The 20,040-nt window shown below is 35.8% G+C and overlaps 1 protein-coding gene across 1 annotated transcript; it reads left to right on the top strand.

The window, feature by feature from the left end:
* The first annotated feature begins 218 nt into the window (after positions 1–218).
* Positions 219–19,399, top strand: LOC131031263 (uncharacterized WD repeat-containing protein C2A9.03). The gene is made up of 10 exons (XM_057962325.1): positions 219–362; positions 14,337–14,503; positions 14,649–14,822; positions 14,957–15,043; positions 16,857–16,991; positions 17,110–17,226; positions 17,603–17,694; positions 17,811–17,916; positions 18,044–18,130; positions 18,548–19,399. The coding sequence occupies exons 2-10, from the start codon at positions 14,363–14,365 to the stop codon at positions 18,959–18,961; spliced, it is 1,353 nt and encodes a 450-aa protein (XP_057818308.1). The 5' UTR covers positions 219–362; positions 14,337–14,362; the 3' UTR covers positions 18,962–19,399.
* The last annotated feature ends 641 nt before the right edge of the window (positions 19,400–20,040 follow it).

Here is a 20,040-nt window from a genome sequence, read left to right on the forward strand (position 1 = left end):
AGAACTTACAAAGCGAAGCTCTAACACTTCCTAACCCTTTTTCATCCAATTTCATGATACCTTAACCTCTTCTAAACTGAAAAATTTCTTGATACCTTCCCTAACCTCATGTAAAATGCACCTAATTATTCTAATAATATATTAGCACAATTATTGTAAGTTTACAATTACAACAATAATATTAAATAATAATAATAATAACTATTATAATTTTTTTTTTGGATGTTTGTGTTATATATCCATTACACCGAAATCCTCTTGGTGAGCTTCAGATCACTCGCTTTCTGTCTATATTTATTTCTACTCCTTCGAACTGCACAGTTCATAACTTCAGGCACACTGAAAACTTCCCTGCGATCAAGGTAAGAAAGTATGCAAGTTTATTTCTTTTTGTAGAATACTCGCAAATTTGAGAATAATATTTTACGTATTCTGGAACCCGAGGGTTTTAACATGTTCTATATGTCTTTGCATGGTAAAGAAGTTTTTAAAAAATGTTCCATGTCTAAATCTTTAAAAAATTGCTGTAATTGCGTTAGCTGTAATCGTTTGCTAATTATGAGCGAGGTTGTATAAGTTGGGATGATGATATTTTATGCGTTTCTGTTTCTGATGCTGTCAATTTAACCTAATCTTTCTTGTCATGTTTTTGAAATTAAATTTATTTTTCATACGTTCTGTAATTTAATCGAGGGAAACTGCTTAGAAAACTCTATTTTTTTTAATCATAAACTGGGAAAAACTCTAGGTTCTTCTTCAGCTTAGTGCCAAGGTATTGAAGGATATTCATTCCACTAAATTTGTCTTGTGCCTCGACGTTTATTTGGCATCTCTTGGTATTCAAGCATTCGTGGGCTCTTCTCGAGCTAGCATTCTCCATCAGTCTGACTTGGGCTCCGTAGGCTTGAAACAAAATTTTAAATCCCCTTTGAGTGTCTAACAGCTATCTTTCCAGCTGTCTACCTTCTTTATCTAAAGGTTCAATGCATAAGTGACCTCCGGAGCTTGAATGGACAAGCACATAAAATACCTGAAGTCCGTTGAAAAAATTAGATAAATGAATTCATTTGATTTTGGGGATTTTGGAAGTCTATACACGGAGGTATAGAATAATTTTGGCACATCTTTTGCAGTTTAGTGCCTCTTGAGTACTTATGAATTCTTGCCTGTTTGGACAAAGTATACTCTTTTTGCTTCTCAAGGTCAAAATCTCTTTTGGGTACATCAAAAACACTTGAGATTTTCACCCTGCCTTGTCTGTTGGGCTATGCCATGACCAGAGTTGGATGGAGTATTTTATGACTATCCAACTCAATACTTCCTGATGAGTCATATTTACCAGCTAAGATCATCCCTAAGGACAAGGCTTGTGGAGCTTATGTTAGCAAACTTTTATGTATTCTACAATTCATGGGATGCTGGGGCTTTGGGAAGTATAATGGGAGACTTGTGGTCAGAAGGAGCTTTTGGTAGCAGCTTTTTTATATATTGTATGGTGCTGGATGAATTCAAGGGATTCTGGAGCTTTTGGAAGTATAACCATAGACCTTCGGTAGAAAGTTGTGGGCTGTTTCCAGCAAATTGATTGTGGTTTAATGCCCTTCAAATACTAAAAAATCCTCACCTGTTTAGGCTAAGATCAAATATTAATTTAGGTTTGGTTTGAGTTTGACCTAATCTCGCTATGCACTTTTGTTCATAGGGAAGTTACATTTAAAGTAAGTGATTGCCTCTTTTTTTTGAGCTATGATATGGTGGGATGACCCTGAACATGTTCAATGCAACTTAGATTAGAATTTTTAGCAGTATGAGTGCAACTGGGGTATGCTTTATCAAAAGTCTTGTAACATGTTGTATCGAAAGGAAGAAATAAAGAATTTTTGAAACATTTTATATTGAAAAAAAAGAAAATAAATTATATTAATGCCCGTAAATGACCTAAGTAGGTCAATTTGAATGAGAATACAGAAGGTTACAGTGGTCTATGAGAAATTCTAGGAAGAACGCCAATTACTATATAAATATAAAACAATAAAGCAAAAGAACATTAGCTGAGGTGCTTAGCCTGTGTTGTAAGAAATAAAAAATGAGGAAATATGACAAACAATGGGAGTGTGACAAGAAATAGGGCTAGAAGAGTTGCATCTAAAAAATGATCCTTTAATGCAACCATGCAGAATTAGAAATGAGTATAGTATAATTTTCTGACGGGTGAGAACTGGCACAAAATGATCTGCAACCGAAACAATGGCCAAAAAAGATAAGAAAAGGCTATAACCGAATAAGTTGTAGGCCATTAAAAACATAAAATGACTCTTGGTGGTTGCATTTCTTGCAAATAACGGGTTAGCCTTAGACAATTCTGTAAATTCAATTCCATATAATATGATATAAATCTGTAAAAGGAAAGTTCTCTTTTAAAAAAACCCTAGTGATAGAGCCAAGAGAGTGATTGGTGGCAATGAAGAGCATGATTCTAGCATGCAACATTGGATTAAGAGATCTGTTATAAGGACCAAGTTTTATGTAGGGGAATGGGAAATTTCTGGTTTCTCTTTTCTCCGTCTTTGCTGTTTTTTTTGTGATCAAATGGCTTTTAGAATAAATTAGACTATTAAATTTTTACAAAATTGTTTTTGTTCATTCATAATTAGGGGATTGAATATTTAATAAGACATGAGGTATGTTGGGGTCACGACCTATCCAATTTCTGGGAAATTGGGACCATTTAGCTTTTATTCCTGATTTTCCTGACATGATAAAATGTTTCTCAGCCTCGACCTCTTTATAGGTTTCTTTGTGTCTTTCAGATTCTTATTGCTTTCCCCTGTTTATTTTGTCTCTTCCTCCAAGTCCTCCTTGCATCGGTATTCTTGTTGGTCCTTGAAAATGCCCCACCTAAAACTCTCAGGGTTTTGGCAGGGCTAGTTGTCAATATCTTTTTCCTTGAGCATTTTTCTTTTAGTTTGAGTTGTACCTTTTGCATTATTACACCCAATCGTGCTGCTTGCTGCTTTCCTTTTTTGTTTGTCACTTACCTGTAAATAGGACGCTTGGGATGGCATTATTCATCACTCGATCATCTTGTACTTGTTCATTGTGAGTGGAGGTTGGAGGTTGGCTTGATTTGCTTGTTGAGGAGATTCTAAGCTTGGTTTTCACTTGTTCTTGGATCAGTCTCATGGTGATAGCAACAGGTTGCTCATTGTTGTAGGTCATATCTTGTGTATTTTCCTCCGTGGTTTAGAGTATTCATCTTTGTGTTAAGGTGCATAGTCCAATATTGTATTGTAATTGTTTTCTTGCTGATAATAACATTGGTTTTAGTCTAAGTTACCGGGTTTGCCTGTCTAGAGCCCCTAACATGGACCAGGTCCTCGTGGGTCCTGGTTCGCGTTGGGTTCGTGACTGGTTTGGACAGGGTTCACCCTAGGGGCCCTGGGTTCCCTGGGGTGAACCCTGTCCGAACCTGGGTGAACCCGAGTGAACCCAGGTTTGCCGGCTGGGTTAAGTCACATAAAGTGACTTTTAAAGTGATTGTCAATTTTGTAATTATAATGATTTTCATTTGAATCATGAACTTGGACATATATGAATCTATGATATGTTGATATATTATTATATATTATATGTCATATGAGTATATGACATAATATGATATTATTGAAATTCAGAACTATCAATTGGCATTTGGCATTGATCAATGATGAAGTAGCATACCATTAAATGTATGGACGAACCCAAAAGGCAAAATTTTTTTTGCCCAAACCCACAAACCGGGTTCGCGTCCTCGAACGTGATCCCGAACCCAAACCCGAACCGGTAACTTAGGTTTTAGTGCTTTGGAGGCTAGGTTTTTCCCACAAGGGTTTTCCTAGGTATATCCATCTCTCTCCTTTGTGTGGTTTTTTGTTTGATTTTTGTTATGTGTGGTTTATGTCAGAATGCAGCTAGAATATATATAGATCAGAGATACTACTGTGACATTTTCCTCATAGGATGAATGGTGAGAATGCTATATAGTAAATGTAGGAAATTGTCTATATTTCCTTTCATCCCTAACTTAATTTTCTTCAAACTGATCAAAGTAAATAATTGGAGACATGTGATTTCTACAGTCCATAATGTTGTCCATAATGATTTCCTGATGATGGATCATGGAGTTTGATCCGGATTGTCGAGGAAATAAACTTACATAGTTGATACTAGAAGCTATGCACAACAAAAGTAAATAATGTCAAAAGTAAAGAATGAAGATTTATTGAGAAAATGTTGGAAATCGTCAAGATCTTAGTTTTTAAGGTGATTCACATATCTATACAAGGGCTATAGATGCTTGACTAATAGTAGAGCAATTTCCTAGAGTTGAATAAAGATTATGAAAACTTGACTGGCAACAAAGTAATACTTGGTAATTGGCCTCATGTTTGCCTAAGTAAAAAAATAAAGATCAATTTTAGACCAACATATGCTTAGGGATCAAAACAATTTCATTTTAGATTCTTTTCTTAATTGTGTATGTTTGCTAAATTTGGGGACTAAATGAATTCACTACACATGTCCTTGTTGACCAAAAAGTTAGCCAACTTGAAAGAGTATTCTGATTTTCTAAAATTTGATTAGAGTTTACAAGGCTTTATATTTCTTTGTTTACATCCTTATTGGACTGAAGATTTTGGATTCCAAAATGCTCGGGAGGATCTTCTTGTAGAAGCTGTTAATTATTATGGTAAAAGCCTACCCAATTTTTGGGGAATTGGGGCTTTTGAGTTTCTCTAAATTATTTCACTTCATCCCCAATTTTCCTGAGCATGCACAAATGTTTTTTTGGCTTCCACATCTTTTTTATGTTTCTCTATCTTTCTAATCTTTCTCTGGCTTTCCCATGTTTATCTCTTCTTTTCCTATAAGTCCTTGCATTAGTCTCCTTGTTGGTCCTTGAAAATGTCTCACTTGAAATTCTTGGAGTTTTGGAAGGGCGAGTTGCGAATATCTTCTCCCTTAAAGTGTTTTTCTTACAGTTGAGAGCTGCACCTTTTGCCATGTTGTGCCCCTTGTATTGCATGCCACTTTTACCTTTTGGTAATTTGAATTGGAGGAATGTGCTTTAGAAGGATATCATGTTTTGTCACTTTGTCAAATGCCTGGTTTTTGGCCTCTATAGTTAGATGTTGCCTGAGTTTTGCTTTCCTTGAATGAGTAATGAATCTTTGATGAGAGGAAGTGCATTGAGCATAGACATTTGATAACGTATTTGGAGATTGGTTCAGTCGATTGCAATAGGAAACCTTGATCACGTGGTTAGAGAGTTGACTAGGTAACTAGCTATTGGGTTGTTGCCCAAACCAAAGAAGTGGGTAAACTAGCAAATCCCAAATAGGTGATCAAAGGGATTGAATATTAATTAGGTGGGCTCCACTTTAGGCAACAAATGCCATTGATTGAACACCCAGGGCTTGCTTGATTGTACTCACATAGGAATAAGGAAATCTCCATTGGCCATTGATTTTGTTTTCCTTTACAACCAAGATTGTCTCACATGACAGCCATGTAAATGTTGGTACCCATATGAAATTCAGTTTGTACCTCTTTCAGTGAGATGTCTCATCAGTCAATACTCAAATTTGCACCAATACCTGGCCAATTGTTGTTCTCTGAGTCAGTCTGCAAGGTTATCTTGTCTTTGGCCCTTTCAACTAACAATTTTTGTATTGAAAAGATGGTCACCTTGAGTCCAATAAGGACTAGGTAAATGATGAATATCAGACTTGTAGATCAGTTGATCCTCAAATTTGCATAAATTCCAAGCCAATTGTTGTCCTTTCAGTCAGCCTACAAGGTAATCTCGTCTTTGGGCTTTTCAACTAATGATCTTTTGTAGGAAAAATATGGTCACCTCCTCAAGCCCAATAAGGACTGGGTAAATGATGAAATATCAGACCTGGGATACAAGATGATAAGTAAAATACAACAAAATGATCACAAATCCTCTTCCAAGGCTTGAAAGGGAGACTAAGTCAGTGACATTCTTTTAAAGTGGCATTGTCACCCCTTTTTTCTGCTTAGAGCACTCAGAATGTTCTAAACTAAGGCTGATGCACTTCTATCATGGTAAAGTCATCCAAATTTCTGCTTGGAGCATGACAAAGTGGCAGACTTGTTACTGATCCACACTTAAGGAAGAGATAGAACAGTCAAAGCAATCCAAGTGCACTTCTGGGAGTGGCAATGCCATCAAAAAACTCTGGCAGGTATGTGAAAAAATGGCAAGTTGATTAGTGATCTTCACTATTAGCCAGAAAGTTCTGCCTGCAACATGTGAGAAAACTTGGCAAAGTGGTTATGAAAGTGTACCCAACCAGCAAGGAAATATCAAGCTTAAGGAGGCACAAATTTAGTGCCAAAGCCCTCTTAAAGCTGCACCTAGAACTTAAGCGAAAAGGTGGCTAAAGATCTAAGTGAAATGTGCCTTGAGAGGTTTCAAATTTTCAATAACAAGTCATAATCAGACACTTTTTTGTGGCTCAAACCAGCAAAAAATCCACCCAAACTAGGGTTAAAACATTAACAAAGTGTATGAGGGCATGTGGACAGTTTTAAGACCCACCAAATCCCCACCAACAGTAGGTCAAAATATGGCGAATGACTAAGTGAATTCCTCCACCTTTTAAAGCAGTTTGAAAGCATCATAAAGGGAGACACATATTCGTGGGTTAGGCCATCAAATTCTTCTGCCTGTGCACCAAAAAATGACTCAAAGATTTGTGATTTCTGCTTGCCTAAAAAGTGGTGAATAAAGATTTTATGAGACATGCTTTTGTGATGGCTTTGCCATCCAAAATTTTCTCCAGTACATGTTTTGATTGGAAAAACCATGTGTAGCGCATGCTGAGGGTGGCATAGCCACGTGAAATCTATGGCTCAGTCAAAACCAAGAGTTCAGTGGTGTTTATTTTCGTCCATGTAGTTTTAAAGCAAAAAGGTGTGATGCATTTATATGAGGGTTTTTTTCTTCCCAGCTCAAGGAAATGCATCTCAGTCATTCCTTGCAGAAATAGGACTGTCTTTTCATGTTTTTGCAGGTATTTGAAGCAGTTTTCAGCACCCAGGTCTGTTATAGGATGAATTGAAGAGCCTCTAATCAAATGAAATTACCAAAATAGTGACTACAGTGACCTAGAACAACAGCACTGCAATAGCTGTCTTATGGGTTCCATCTTGTCCTTGTCTCCAAGCATGCATCGGTGGTCTGGGCATTCAGAACAGTGGTGTTTAGTACAGATATTGATCATTTTGAAAAAGGATTCCAGCATGTTCTTAATACCAGGGTTTGGAGTAGGTGATAGTGGATTTCAACACTTCATGACTACCTTTTGTTTTATGTGCGTTGGTCATTGATGATAGCTTGTATGAGCAGCTGGAATTTACTGATATTGTAAGGTTTCAAGCCCTTGAAAATGCTGTAAATAATTTCTTCAATTGTCTATGACTGTTTTTGCATGCACTCATTTAGGGTTTTTGACCTTGGTAACTTGGTTCATTTTTTGAGTCACTTTTTCCACCAAGGGTTTTCATTCAAGGTGTCAAAAATGAATTATTAGGGTTATGATATTTGTTTGAAAGGCGCAGTAGTTTCAGTGTGAAAATTGCTTTAGATTGCTTCCAAGTCATTCATGTGCAAGTTGCTGTTTTTGGCAGTTGTCAACTTCAGCAGTGGCTATTTCCAAGCAACGAAAAAGAGCTTATTTTAGGCCTTGATGTTTATTAATTGTTTTAGGATTAGTTCAATTGCAGTTAGTTTGTTTTCCACCTTTTCTGCAGTTAGGGTTAGAATGGCTTTAAAGTGGTAGTTTTTGGAATATTTAAATTGTTATTTCAAAGCTACCCTTTGAAAGCTTATAAATAAGTGCCTTGGGCACATAAATTTTTAATGATCATTGAAGTTAGGCTTATGTTGTAGAAATTGTTGTTCAACTAAAGAGATTGTAAAATTTATGTTTGTAATTTCCTGAAGTAAATCGAAAGTAGATTTTACATTTGGTCAAGCTTTTTATTGGCAAAGATTATAGTTTAATTTGCTTTTTTGAAATCATGTTATATTCATCCGTTTAATTCTTTTCTGTTGATGCAGATCTACTGGCTTTCTCTATTTTAGTCAGCAAATAGGCATTTGTCTGCATTATTCCTTCAAACCCTAGTTGCAATGGAGAACTTGATTTAACTTTAGCTATTGAGAAGTTGTATTTTTTGTGCTTGAATAATTTGTTTTCCTTTTATATTTAAAATTTTTGCCGTACAGCTTGACCGGTAACAGTCCTATGCATGCATGTGGGGCTAAAAGCATAGGCAATTAGTAATTTTGTTTATGCAAAACCTCCTGTTGAAATCTTGTATAGAGTGCATGCTAGTAGATGCTGTCTATAGTTTTATTTTAGGGTTAGTTTTAGGTTTAGTTAGATCTCAGGGAGCTTCCTCTTACAATTTGAGGAACAATTCTATAATATGTGTTATACCAGTTTGTGTTATCATGCAAGAGAAATTAAAATGCTAACAATATCTCATTTGAATTCCCAAACATGTGGTCAAACAAATGAGTGAACCGTGTCATTTATTTGATTGTGGTCATTGCTATTAGGTTAAGCAAGTCTAAAGGTTTGATTGATAACAAATGACTAGCAAATCAATTGTCAGGTATTTTTCGAACTGGGCTATGTGTTATACCAGTCTGTGTTATCATGCAAGAGAAATTAAAATGCTAACAATATCTCATTTGAATTCCCAAACATGTGGTCAAGCAAATGAGTGAACCACATCATTTATTTGATTGTGGTGATTTCTATTAGGTTAAGCAAGTCTAAAGGCTTGATTGCTAACCAATGACTAGCAAATCAATTGTCACCATGGGGCCTGCAAGGTCTTTGACCGGGTGTTCATTATTCTGGAATCAAGGGAAAAAGGTTTATCCTTGATAGAGCGAGCAAAGGCTTTGATTGAGTGTTTACTGATACATTTGAGTGCATAGCTTTCCATCCTCAACAGGCTGATGACCATTTGATCATTTAGCAAAGATTAATCCTCACTGTTGACTTTTTATCAAGGATTTGTGGATTTGATGTCGAAGGAATTTGAAAATCTGACAGCAAGTGATGATTCGCTCTTTTAAACTAGCAATATCTTTTGGATACTGAATTAGCATGATGGTGCCATGTGTCTCCAAGTCAAGGATCCACAGTCAACCTTTGCTTGCAATTACCTTTGATTGGGCATTGGCTTTTCAGTTTGTGAATAGCCTTGAGACTTTGAATGGTCATGCTAATGTCACATGTCTAGAGTAGAAGTTTGGCTATTGTGAAGAAATATCACCTGGTTCTCGAGCACTGGTTATATAAGATGTGCATGTATGGCATAAAGGTAGGATCACAATCCAGGGAAACAATTTGTCAGGCATATTTCAAATTAAATGCAGATAAGGGATTGGGTTGCTGAGATGATACAGAAGATCTGCGACCAGAAACTGGAATACATAAGCATGGAACAAACAGAAATTTGGATTAATCTTTGATGGTGTAATTCAAATCCAGTATGAAGGAATGTTCCAGAGGCTAACATCAGATTTTTCGTACTGTTAAAAAACAGATCCTAGGATTCCTGAGCTCTGTATATATTGTAAACTCTTAGATTTAGTATTGGGGAATTTGATCAGGAAGTATATGTTGTATTAGAGACAGAGATGAGATAGATCAAATTTTTGTAGTAGAGTTAAGAGGAGATATAAAGAGAAGGAGAAAGGATTTTTCTGATTACTCTAGTTCATTGTTATCCAGAGATCTCAGTTCCCCAGATTGTAAACAACTGCAAATAAATTCTATTATTCTGATTCATTTTAAGAATTGGAAATTGTTCATGTTTGTTATTGAAGCTTTAAAAGTTTCTTTTTCTTGCAATTTATTTAATATAAAATACAGTTTGTCTTCAATGCAAATGCATTTCTGCAGAAGTTTTTCACCTTGATTTATGTTCTTGCTACTTTACAGTTGAATACTGATTTAGTTTATTTGATCCTTCATTCATTTCGGTCCAGTCTTTGACACTCTAAAATAGCAGGGCATAGACGGTAATCTTTTCATACTCTGTTGCTAAGTAGATATGCACTCATGCCTTTCTGCTGGTATCTGGTTTAAATTGGAAGGAATGGTGTATTTTTGTGAAATGTGGGTTATGATTCTAATTGTAATTTTTTTTGATCTTCTTGTCCTTGTTTTCTCCTTGATATTTCCCACCTTGATCTACTCTCACTCCTCATCTTAACTCCTTTTTTTTTCTTTGATTATGAAACTTGAAAGGTCTGTTGATATTTGTGAATTAGTTTTAATTTTGGTATTTGCTTGGCATTCATTTACTCTGCCAATTTCATTCTTTTTTTATCATCCCTCTAAGGGTACAATGGCTCTGCATTGGCAGTAATCCCAATATAGTCAGTTTCCATGGTTGAAATGCGATTCAATCAATAAGTCTAGATCATTCTTCTTGTGAGATCATAAGACTGGTTATTGCCTAAAAGGAAGGTGTCCACCATATCAAATGAGTTGTGAGTCTCTGCATATTTTGGTGTGCCTAAAAGCCACATCAATAAAAAATTTGTGAGAAAGAAGGTTGTTTGTCAATATTGTGGCTGGTATAGGTATAGGCCAAGGCAAGAAGTATTCTCCAAATGAATCATGTGGGCATGGGAAGTGTGGTTAAAGACCTTGGGTGAAACATTCATGAATCTAGATGAGATGTACACAATATTCAATAGATGACTACAACTGATGAATATTGAATGGTTGAAACCTTGTTTAGATAGAGGCTGTTTAATATTTTAATCTTTTACAGTCAATAATATTTAGATTTTTTTTTTTTGGAGACAACTGTGATAGTTGAAACTGTTGAATCTTTTGGTTGCGGATCACTGGATTTTTGTATAATATTTCAGTCACGGTGTATTAAGATTGGAGAATTTGTTCACTGTCATTTCCTATGCTGATAATACCTTACATTCCTACACTGAAGTTTCATCTTCAGCATCTTTGTAGTGGCAGCTTTTTAAGATTAATATGTTGGGATCTTGGGTATCAATTAAAGGGCCCTCATTGCTGCAACTTAAAGTACTAGACACAATGCATAAACACTAAATCCTTGCATAAAGAATTTTTAATAGAGCATACTCAGCGTAGTATTTATTCTCATACAATATAAAGTAGTACAAGGAACTATAAAAGCCTATAAATGCCACCCATATATGCATAAGATAAAGCACCAAAAATGCCATAGAGCAAACATCTAGCAGTTGTCTAAGAAAGCTTTGATAGTCCCCAGTGAGCAAAGGTGGAGTTGTAATCCAACAGTTGTAAACCCTGCTCTTAAAGTCATTGTAAGGGACTGCACCAATTGAGCCATAGCCACAATTGGGTCCGTTGTGAATTCCAATTCTTCAAATTTGATACCTTTGATAATCTCCACACACTTGACTGTACGAACTAGTTTGTCATTCTCAAGAAATGGTAGTGTACATCCACTCATCACCTCAAGCACTAATGCTGCAAGTGCAACACCACTAAGTGTTTAATGATCATGTGCATATCTTGACAAACATTAGTTAGGGTTTGCACATCACTTTTCAAATTCTGAACCTCCTCATGTATTACTGTTACATCCATTTCAGATCCTCCCACATTTTCCTTACTGAACCATTTTCTTTTGGGGGATGCTCTTCCTCCTTTATCAATGTCCTTCCCTCTTGCAATTTCCCCCTCTTTAGGCTCAGCCTGACAAGTAGCTCTGATAGCCTTTCCCTCACCTCTTATGATGGAATAAACATCAACAACTTGGCCTTAAAATCCTCTGATATTGAAGCACACATTCACAATAGCCCATTGTCTTCTATTCCCTCACTACCAAGAATGCTAACAATAATATTCAAGGATGCCTTGTTGGAGTAACTAATTTTTTTATTTAATCTATGGTCTATAAGACATGGCCCTAGCAAACTAGGTCTTTAGAACCACTCCTACTAGTCATGAAGACAATGCTACCCAAAACCCACAAAATCCAAGAAAGAGCCCCAATAGTAGTAACATTGAGTAAGATTAGCAATAACATCAAGGAATATAGCAGACCGTAAGAGTACAGAGCACGGAGACAACACCTCAATAGCCCATTTATTTGACAAACTAATAAAAAAACTTACTCCCCTTCACAATGATATGGCAAAGCATAGGCCAACTCAACACATGCAAAAGGCCACACCACTACCCATCCACCATCAAACTACCATTTGGCTTAAATCTCCACAGTGGCTTAAATCTCCATATGTTCTTGTAGATGAGAGCGAGCCTTCACAGTGGCCAATCATCATTTATGATTTTGGCACGATTTTTTCATTCAATAATATCTCTACTTTCAACTACGAGAAATTCAATAACTCAATACCTTTGTTTGCTAGAAAATCCACTAGCCTATTTTGCTCTTGGTAGCCATAAATCTCCATAACCTTCTCAAAATTACTTTTCAATATTAAATTTTCTTCTAGGATATCTTTGAGTTTCCAATTTGGGCAAAATATAAGCAGTCACCACAATTAGCGAATCTCCCTCAACTGCTAGATTTTGATGTCCTTTGGCACATATAGCTTTCAAGCCCACTAGAAGTGTCTCCCGTTATGCTTTGTTATTAATTTTCTTTCCCAAATGTCATGCATCTCCAAATGCAAAGGCACCTCGAATATCCCAATGCACTAACCATCACCGGCTCAGATCAGGATTTCAGCACCATAGAAATTCAATATAAACCCTTCCTCTAGGGATTTACTTCTTTCTTTTCTACAACTGTTTTTAGAAGCAATTAACCTTTTTAACTGGATTTTGTAGTGAAAAATATTGCTCTGAACTTGAATGTTAAAAAAACTGCCAGATATAAGCAGCTAATAGCAGCCATTATTTCGGCATCAAGGCCCCATTGTAACTACAACCTTAGAAATTGCTCTAACCTTGAATATTGCACAACAAGCTTCAAGTAAATTTTCATTATTGCAAGTTTAATGTGCAGATCTTTCAGATAGCACTTCACTGGTAGTTGCCCTATAGGCCACCTATTATTTTGCTTGTGTATTTAAGCACATCCAAGATTTGGCTGTTTTCTATTTGGCTCTTAGTGATTTGGATGCCAATTGCACTGCAATTCATGTTGTCACCAGTTGCAACACCCCTATGGAGGTGCAATCTTTAATAAGGTACATTTTTCTTAGGGCCTTCAAAATGCTATCCTAGATTTACTTGCTACCAAGTGGAAGTTTGCTTTATCTAGTTTCAACATCTATTATTAATTTATTCCCGAGTAATTACTTAAAATTAATTCCTTCTGAAGTGTGACCAACTGATTTTCACCACATTGACATTTATATGGCTCTTTTGAGCATTTTGCCCCTTCTAATCATATGGCTTAGCTCTACACTATTAAATTGATTTTCGATCTGAAAAATGAAGCATTATTTCAGGGCTTATCTGGTATTGTTGTCTAATGTTAGTGAGTTTTTTACGTCTTCTTTTGCATGTTCTCTCTTGCCTTGGTTTTCTCTTAAGCAATTTGGGTTTGTCCTGTTAAAGGATTTCTGATTTATCTGTTGGAGAAACCTGCATCTCGCCTTTTACAATTTTTTTTATTGTTAATGCTGCAATGACTAAGTTTGTGTCACAACAATTGCCTTAAAAACAGAGAGTTGAGGTTCATTTATCCTCAATTCTAGACTGCAATTTTTTACCTGCTTGACTGGCCTTTGTCACTATAAATTGTACTAAACATAGACCTGAGTTTCATTATATTCAATCTCTAGACTGCACTTCTTCATGTGCTTGACTGGTTTGCCTATGAATTCTTTAAAATTCCATCAGTGTATGCTGTTGTGATTCTCTTAGGAACTGATCAATGTGGCTTTTAACAGTTCTTACATTGCTTGCTAAAGCACCAGCTACATTATTGCTGGTTATTTGGGTATCAAACTGTGAACATTGACCTTGATCATAAGCATCATATACCCTGGCAGCCCCAATTATACAAACATTTGCCCTATTATTATTTTTCTTTCCTGGGGAATCTTTGACTTATTTTTCAAAGATTTTATCTACATTTAATCCATTGATTTTTAATGTGATCATAAAACTGAGAGTTGATTTTCTTTTATGAAGTTGATTGTCTTTCTTTGTTGTTCTTTTCTTGTGTTGTATGAGCACCATGCCAGAAGTCCAACTTTGTCTGCAAATAAGCACATTCTGACATCTTTATTATCATATATTGAGCAGGTTTGCTTGTAGCAGGGAATATTGCAATGCTTAGAATGGCACAACTTCGACAGGAGCGTGAGTATATGGGGGATGATGATGATATGAGTGACTTTGATGACGATGAACTCTTTGATGGGCGTGGGAGGGGTGATTTTATTGAGAGTGAATCAGAGGATGACATTGAAGTGGGTAATCGGTCACAAAAATGATTACCTCTGGCATGATTATGCATCTTTCTCTAGTTGGCACTATTTTGATTGTGATTTATGAAATGATCCTCTGTGGCAGGCTTGTTTTATAAAATGTCTGAGCTGATTGTGTTTATTGCAGGCAAGCTCTGGTCAATCTGATGATACTACAGCAATGCAGGCTCGAAATGGAAGAGACATTCAAGGAATTCCTTGGGAAAGGTTGCAATTTACAAGAGAAAAGTATCGTGAGACAAGACTGAAGCAGTACAAAAATTATGAAAATCTGCATTTGCCACATGATGAATTAGATAAGGTGATAACGGTATATGTCTATAGGTTGTAACTATTGGCAGATCTCATGTCTTAGGGATTTTAATTTCCTATTAATTTTGCTCCATTAGTAGCAATGTTCAGTCCTGTAACAAATTTTACATTCCTTGCAATCAGGAGTGCCAATCCGTGAGAAAGGATGGGAAATTTTTTGAGTTTCACTATAATGCAAGATCAGTGAAATCTACATTCGTCCATTTTCAGGTAGTTTATTCTTAGCAAATTGTTCCTTTTTATTAAGCTTTTATTCAAAAGCAAAATTCTGTGGACAGGGAGAGAAGGAACTTGTGGAATTCATTTGTATTAAATCACAAAGCACTGGGTTTAATCTTAGGTTAGAACCACGTGGTCCCTAATTTTGTTAAAGTGTCTTTTGATGCTTTTTTGTCCATTTTATTTATGTATGCAGGTTTAATCTTTTACATGAAAGCGGCAAGCATATATACAGCGGAAATGCATTCAAGGGAATTGAATTCGTTAATTAACTTTTTATATTTCTTTGTCTGCTGTGTCATCTATAATGTGTCTGAATGATTTCAAGTAAGCCATAACAAATTTGCATATCTCCATGAGCATGAGATGAACCTAAAATGGCTAGAATCTATAGTCAAGAAAGAGAAACATATCAATGAATTCCGCTACAAGCATTCCAGAAAGGACCAATTGTAATAACTCATGTCGATAGGTGCATATTGAAAGCTCAATGCAGCATCAAATTTTTATGTTTTGGATGGAATTTTTAATCATCTTTAGGACACAACCTAGACTGCACTAGTCACTTGTCACATGCCAAGATGCATGTCACTTAGCCTGCCCTAGTCTCTCAAACCAAGGCGTTGCAGTCAAGGAATATTATATAGAATGATAAGGCTGGGATGCCATTATTCTTTTTTTTCCAACTTTATTGGAAGTACTGTGCCCGAATCCTTTAGATAGGTACCTATCATGTGTCTGGCTAATTGGAGACATGCCTGTCATTTAATGATCAATGTGCTCTTTTCTAGAAGAAAGGCAAGTTGACAGTAATATGTAAAAGGTCTTTTCACCATCCAAAGGCAGGATCCTTATGTAATGCTAATCTGAATTCTTCTTAAATGCAGAGTTTTTGTTGGGAATTTGACACAATACAACTGGGAACTGATTGTTAAGAATATCGAGATTATGTGATCCAAATTACAGTTATGTTGTTTCAATTCAATTAGCATAACATTATGGAATAACATAAAATTATACACAATCTATAAGTACACGTGACACAATGGTTTAACTTGGGAAATTCTTTTGGAAAAAAGTTCAGCAGCCAAAGAAAGTTAACAACTATATTAATTTCACAAAATAGACTCTAAATACGTAGGCATGAGTTTTCTATAGTCTACGATGATTTTGAGTGCTTTTGGACTTAACTCAAAAATTGATTTACACAGTTGAATACAAAATATTCAATATAAGGCTTTCATAGTTGAATCCAAAAGTAGCCAAAATCAGAATCCAAAAACATGACATCTCAGAATAACGTGTCACAAAAATATAGCATGAAGGCTTGCTTAAATGTTATAAAGGTCACATAAGAAGCTGCCATTGCTATGATGACATATTTGTCTTGAAAATCATAAAATTAGAAAATTGAATACTGACTGCTTATTAGTAGGAGAGGTATGTGGAAGAAAACAAAATTATTCAATGTAATGATTTATGAACATTCTCATATGAATAAAGTAGGACCGATCAAAAGGGATGTGACAGATTGAAATTCGAAAGCATTTTCTGTACAACTAATTGTGTAATCATGAGGGTGTCAAGATGCATAAGTGAACAATCAATTGCAGACAATAGCTTTTGAAATAAACATCCTTGAATAAATAGTGTTGTAAGTTACTAGTTCTAAGAAATAGTGTTGTAAGTAAATTATTTGAGACTCGTTTAATGTGAATAGCGGAGAATGTCATTGGAGCAGTTTTTAGTCTGTGCAATCTATGTGAGGATATTTTTGACATAATTGTTCTCTTGTTTGTGGCAGTTGAGAAATCTCATTTGGTCCACATCAAAGCATGATGTGTATGTAATATGTGGTTACTTTGTTACACATAGATGCTCATTGAGCCGAAGAAGCACAAGAGTTCTCAATGTTGCTGAACCATTGAAAGAAGATGAGGTTTATTTTTATATTTTTCTTCTTTTGTTCTCTGACTTTCTAAGATGTCTATTTCTATCCTTGCCTCCCAAGTTTTCATTTTTGGAAAATTCTTGCTGTGGTTCTATTGTTATTACAGGATCAAAAAAATCCTCGTGCTATACAGCAAGGTCTAGGAAGGATTCAGATTAGTACAATGTGTGTCAAGAAAAATCTTCTGGTCGCTGGTGGTTTTCAGGGAGAACTGGTTGCAAAGGTATTGCCCATCCAATTATGCTGTTAGGATACTACCTTGGTTTCTATCGAATTGTATAATCTTTGGATTAATTTACCATTTTATATTCCCTGGGTGTTCCAGGATGCTTTATTATGCATTCATCCTTCTTACATTGTGCACGTTCTTTTGGATGGCTACACCTTGAGAAGTTGTGTAGTTGTTTATGGCATTGAAAATAAATAATTTTACAATAGTTCTATCGGAAATTTATTGACTAATTGCTGCATCTAGGCATTAACATCAGATGTCCACAGCTTATCCTTTTAAAAATTTATGTTCTGATGAATTTGAAAAGATTCAACTCAGTTGCAAAGTGAAAATAAGTGAATTGATCTTTTATGATTACTGCCTCCAGAATTTGGATCGCCACGGTGTTTCATACTGTGCAAAGATTACTTATGATGAGAATGCTATCACTAATGCCATTGAGATCTATGACAGTCCAAGGTAAACCACGTTTCAATGAATGTCACCTGTGTTTATCAATTAGAAACCTTTCAAATATTTGTGGTAACCTTACAGATTCAAAGTGTCTTAATGAATATTTTGGATAATATTGACAGTGGTGCAACACAATTAATGACCTCAAATAATGATTCTGTCGTCCGTGTGTTTGATGTGGAGACCTTTTCTATGCTGCGGCATAATTGCTTTCCATGGGCTGTAAATGTAAGTTAGGTCTCTTTTCCAAATGCTTCCAGAGATCAGTAAACATGCTATATTACATGCATGAATTCATCAGGTGGACTTTTTGGATGGATGATGCCTTTATATTTTTCTTTTGCATTCTTTACAGCATACTTCTATCAGTCCAGATAAAACGCTCGTGGTGGTGGTTGGAGATCATACCGATGGATTACTTGTAAATCGCCAGACAGGGAAGGTACAGATAATTCTCAAGCATTTTGTGTCCTTTGTTCTACACTTTGATTTTATCTTGTATCCAGCATTAATAGGAAATGGAATACTTGAGAGTGGGTATCAAAATAATATTGTATATGGTTATAATTTTATAAATCTTCTCCGTTCTGACCACAGTTACAGAAAAAGACAATAGTGAGCGGTAGAATTGTTTGTTGCCAACTGCCCCTGAACTAGTTCTTCCAGTTCTACACCCATCCTTGTACTATAACGGTTCCCATGCACAGTATTGTTGCCCTTGAAAATGACAAATTAGGGCCTTAGGTCACATAGGGAAGTCCGAGCTTGTTGTGCTTCCTTTTTGCATTTTCAGTTGATCTTTATCAGTAGCATTGGATAAGCATGATGGTTTAATCATGATCTCACACTTTTGTTTCAGGTTGTTGCTAATCTTAGAGGCCATTTAGACTATTCCTTTGCATCTGCATGGCATCCGGAAGGCAGATATTTTGCCACAGGAAATCAGGATATGACTTGCAGAATCTGGGATGTTAGAAACCTAAGCACGTCTTTGACAGTATTAAAAGGAAATATTGGTGCTGTGCGATCATTGAGGTTCACATCAGATGGCAGTTTTCTGGCAATGGCTGAGCCTGCAGATTTTGTACATGTCTTTGATGTAAAACACAACTATGATCGGTGTCAAGAGATTGACCTCTTTGGTGAGATCTCTGGCATATCATTTAGTCCAGACACAGAGTCACTTTTTATTGGAGTAGCAGATCGAACATATGGAAGCCTGCTAGAATACAATCGTTGCCATTCTAATATGTATCTAGATTCCTTTATCTAGGGATCCCAAATTGTCACTATTACATATTACAAGTGGATGGGGTGAATAAATTAAAAGTTTCAGGGAATCCATCAGCACTTTTGCAGAATGATGTCACTCCCACTGTCTAGGGGATAATTCAAAATGTGGGCTGATTTGGATTATGCTGAGGCCTACCAATCGATCAATTTGTTGCCATCAAGCATGCAAATGGATTCTATGCTTCATAATTTTTAATATGTTGCAGGACCATTAAAACCATGTAAATAAGGTGTAAGCAAGCAGTTTTTGTATGTTATAATGTTATTAATGGATGTAGTGTCTATTTTCTGTGGTCATTGTGGATGGATGGGTTGTATACATCCATGGGTTTGCCAGGGGATGTCACTCTTGCTAATTGTGATCTTAAATAAATACTGAAAAGTGATGAAATGATATGCCTTTATTTTCTTTGGACCATTTAAAATGGCCTATTGTTTTTTCCCAATGTGATTAATTGAGTGATAACTCATCCTCATAAATAAATAAGTGGCTCAGAGGTTTAATTATCAAATTTCAAATTGTAGTTGGCAACAAGAAATGCAGGGAAATATATGATGCATGTAGAATTTAGACTGAGATTTTTCTATCAAATTATGTCTATTTGATTAAGAATGTAAAATTCAGAGATAAGAAGTTAGAGTAGTGGCTGTATCTACAATTTCATTTGTCTCATCATTTTCAAAGACACGGCATTGGCCCCATGTCGCTGAATGCTGAAATGAGTTTGTCTAGAGGCTAACAGTTGGATAATTGGTCATATCCATATTTTAATTTATTCCACCACTCAGGTACATGGCATACGTACCCTCACCACCAAATTCTAATCCCAACTATGATGAGATGCAAGTTTTAATCGTTCTCATTTATGTTTTCACTTAACCGGATTTTATTGCTAGTGCATTTGTTATTATGTATTTCTTTTCAAATTTTGTTAACGGAACTTTGGCGCTCATGCAATTTTTTCTATTGTTTAGATGGGCTTTTAAGGCCTTCAATCGGCAACATGTTTTGAAGTGTTTTTTAGCTCAATCAGTTAAAATGTTTACACTTTTCAAATG

The sequence above is a fragment of the Cryptomeria japonica genome, chromosome 8 (genome assembly GCF_030272615.1).
Source record: "Cryptomeria japonica chromosome 8, Sugi_1.0, whole genome shotgun sequence".
NCBI classification, from domain to species: Eukaryota; Viridiplantae; Streptophyta; class Pinopsida; order Cupressales; family Cupressaceae; genus Cryptomeria; species Cryptomeria japonica.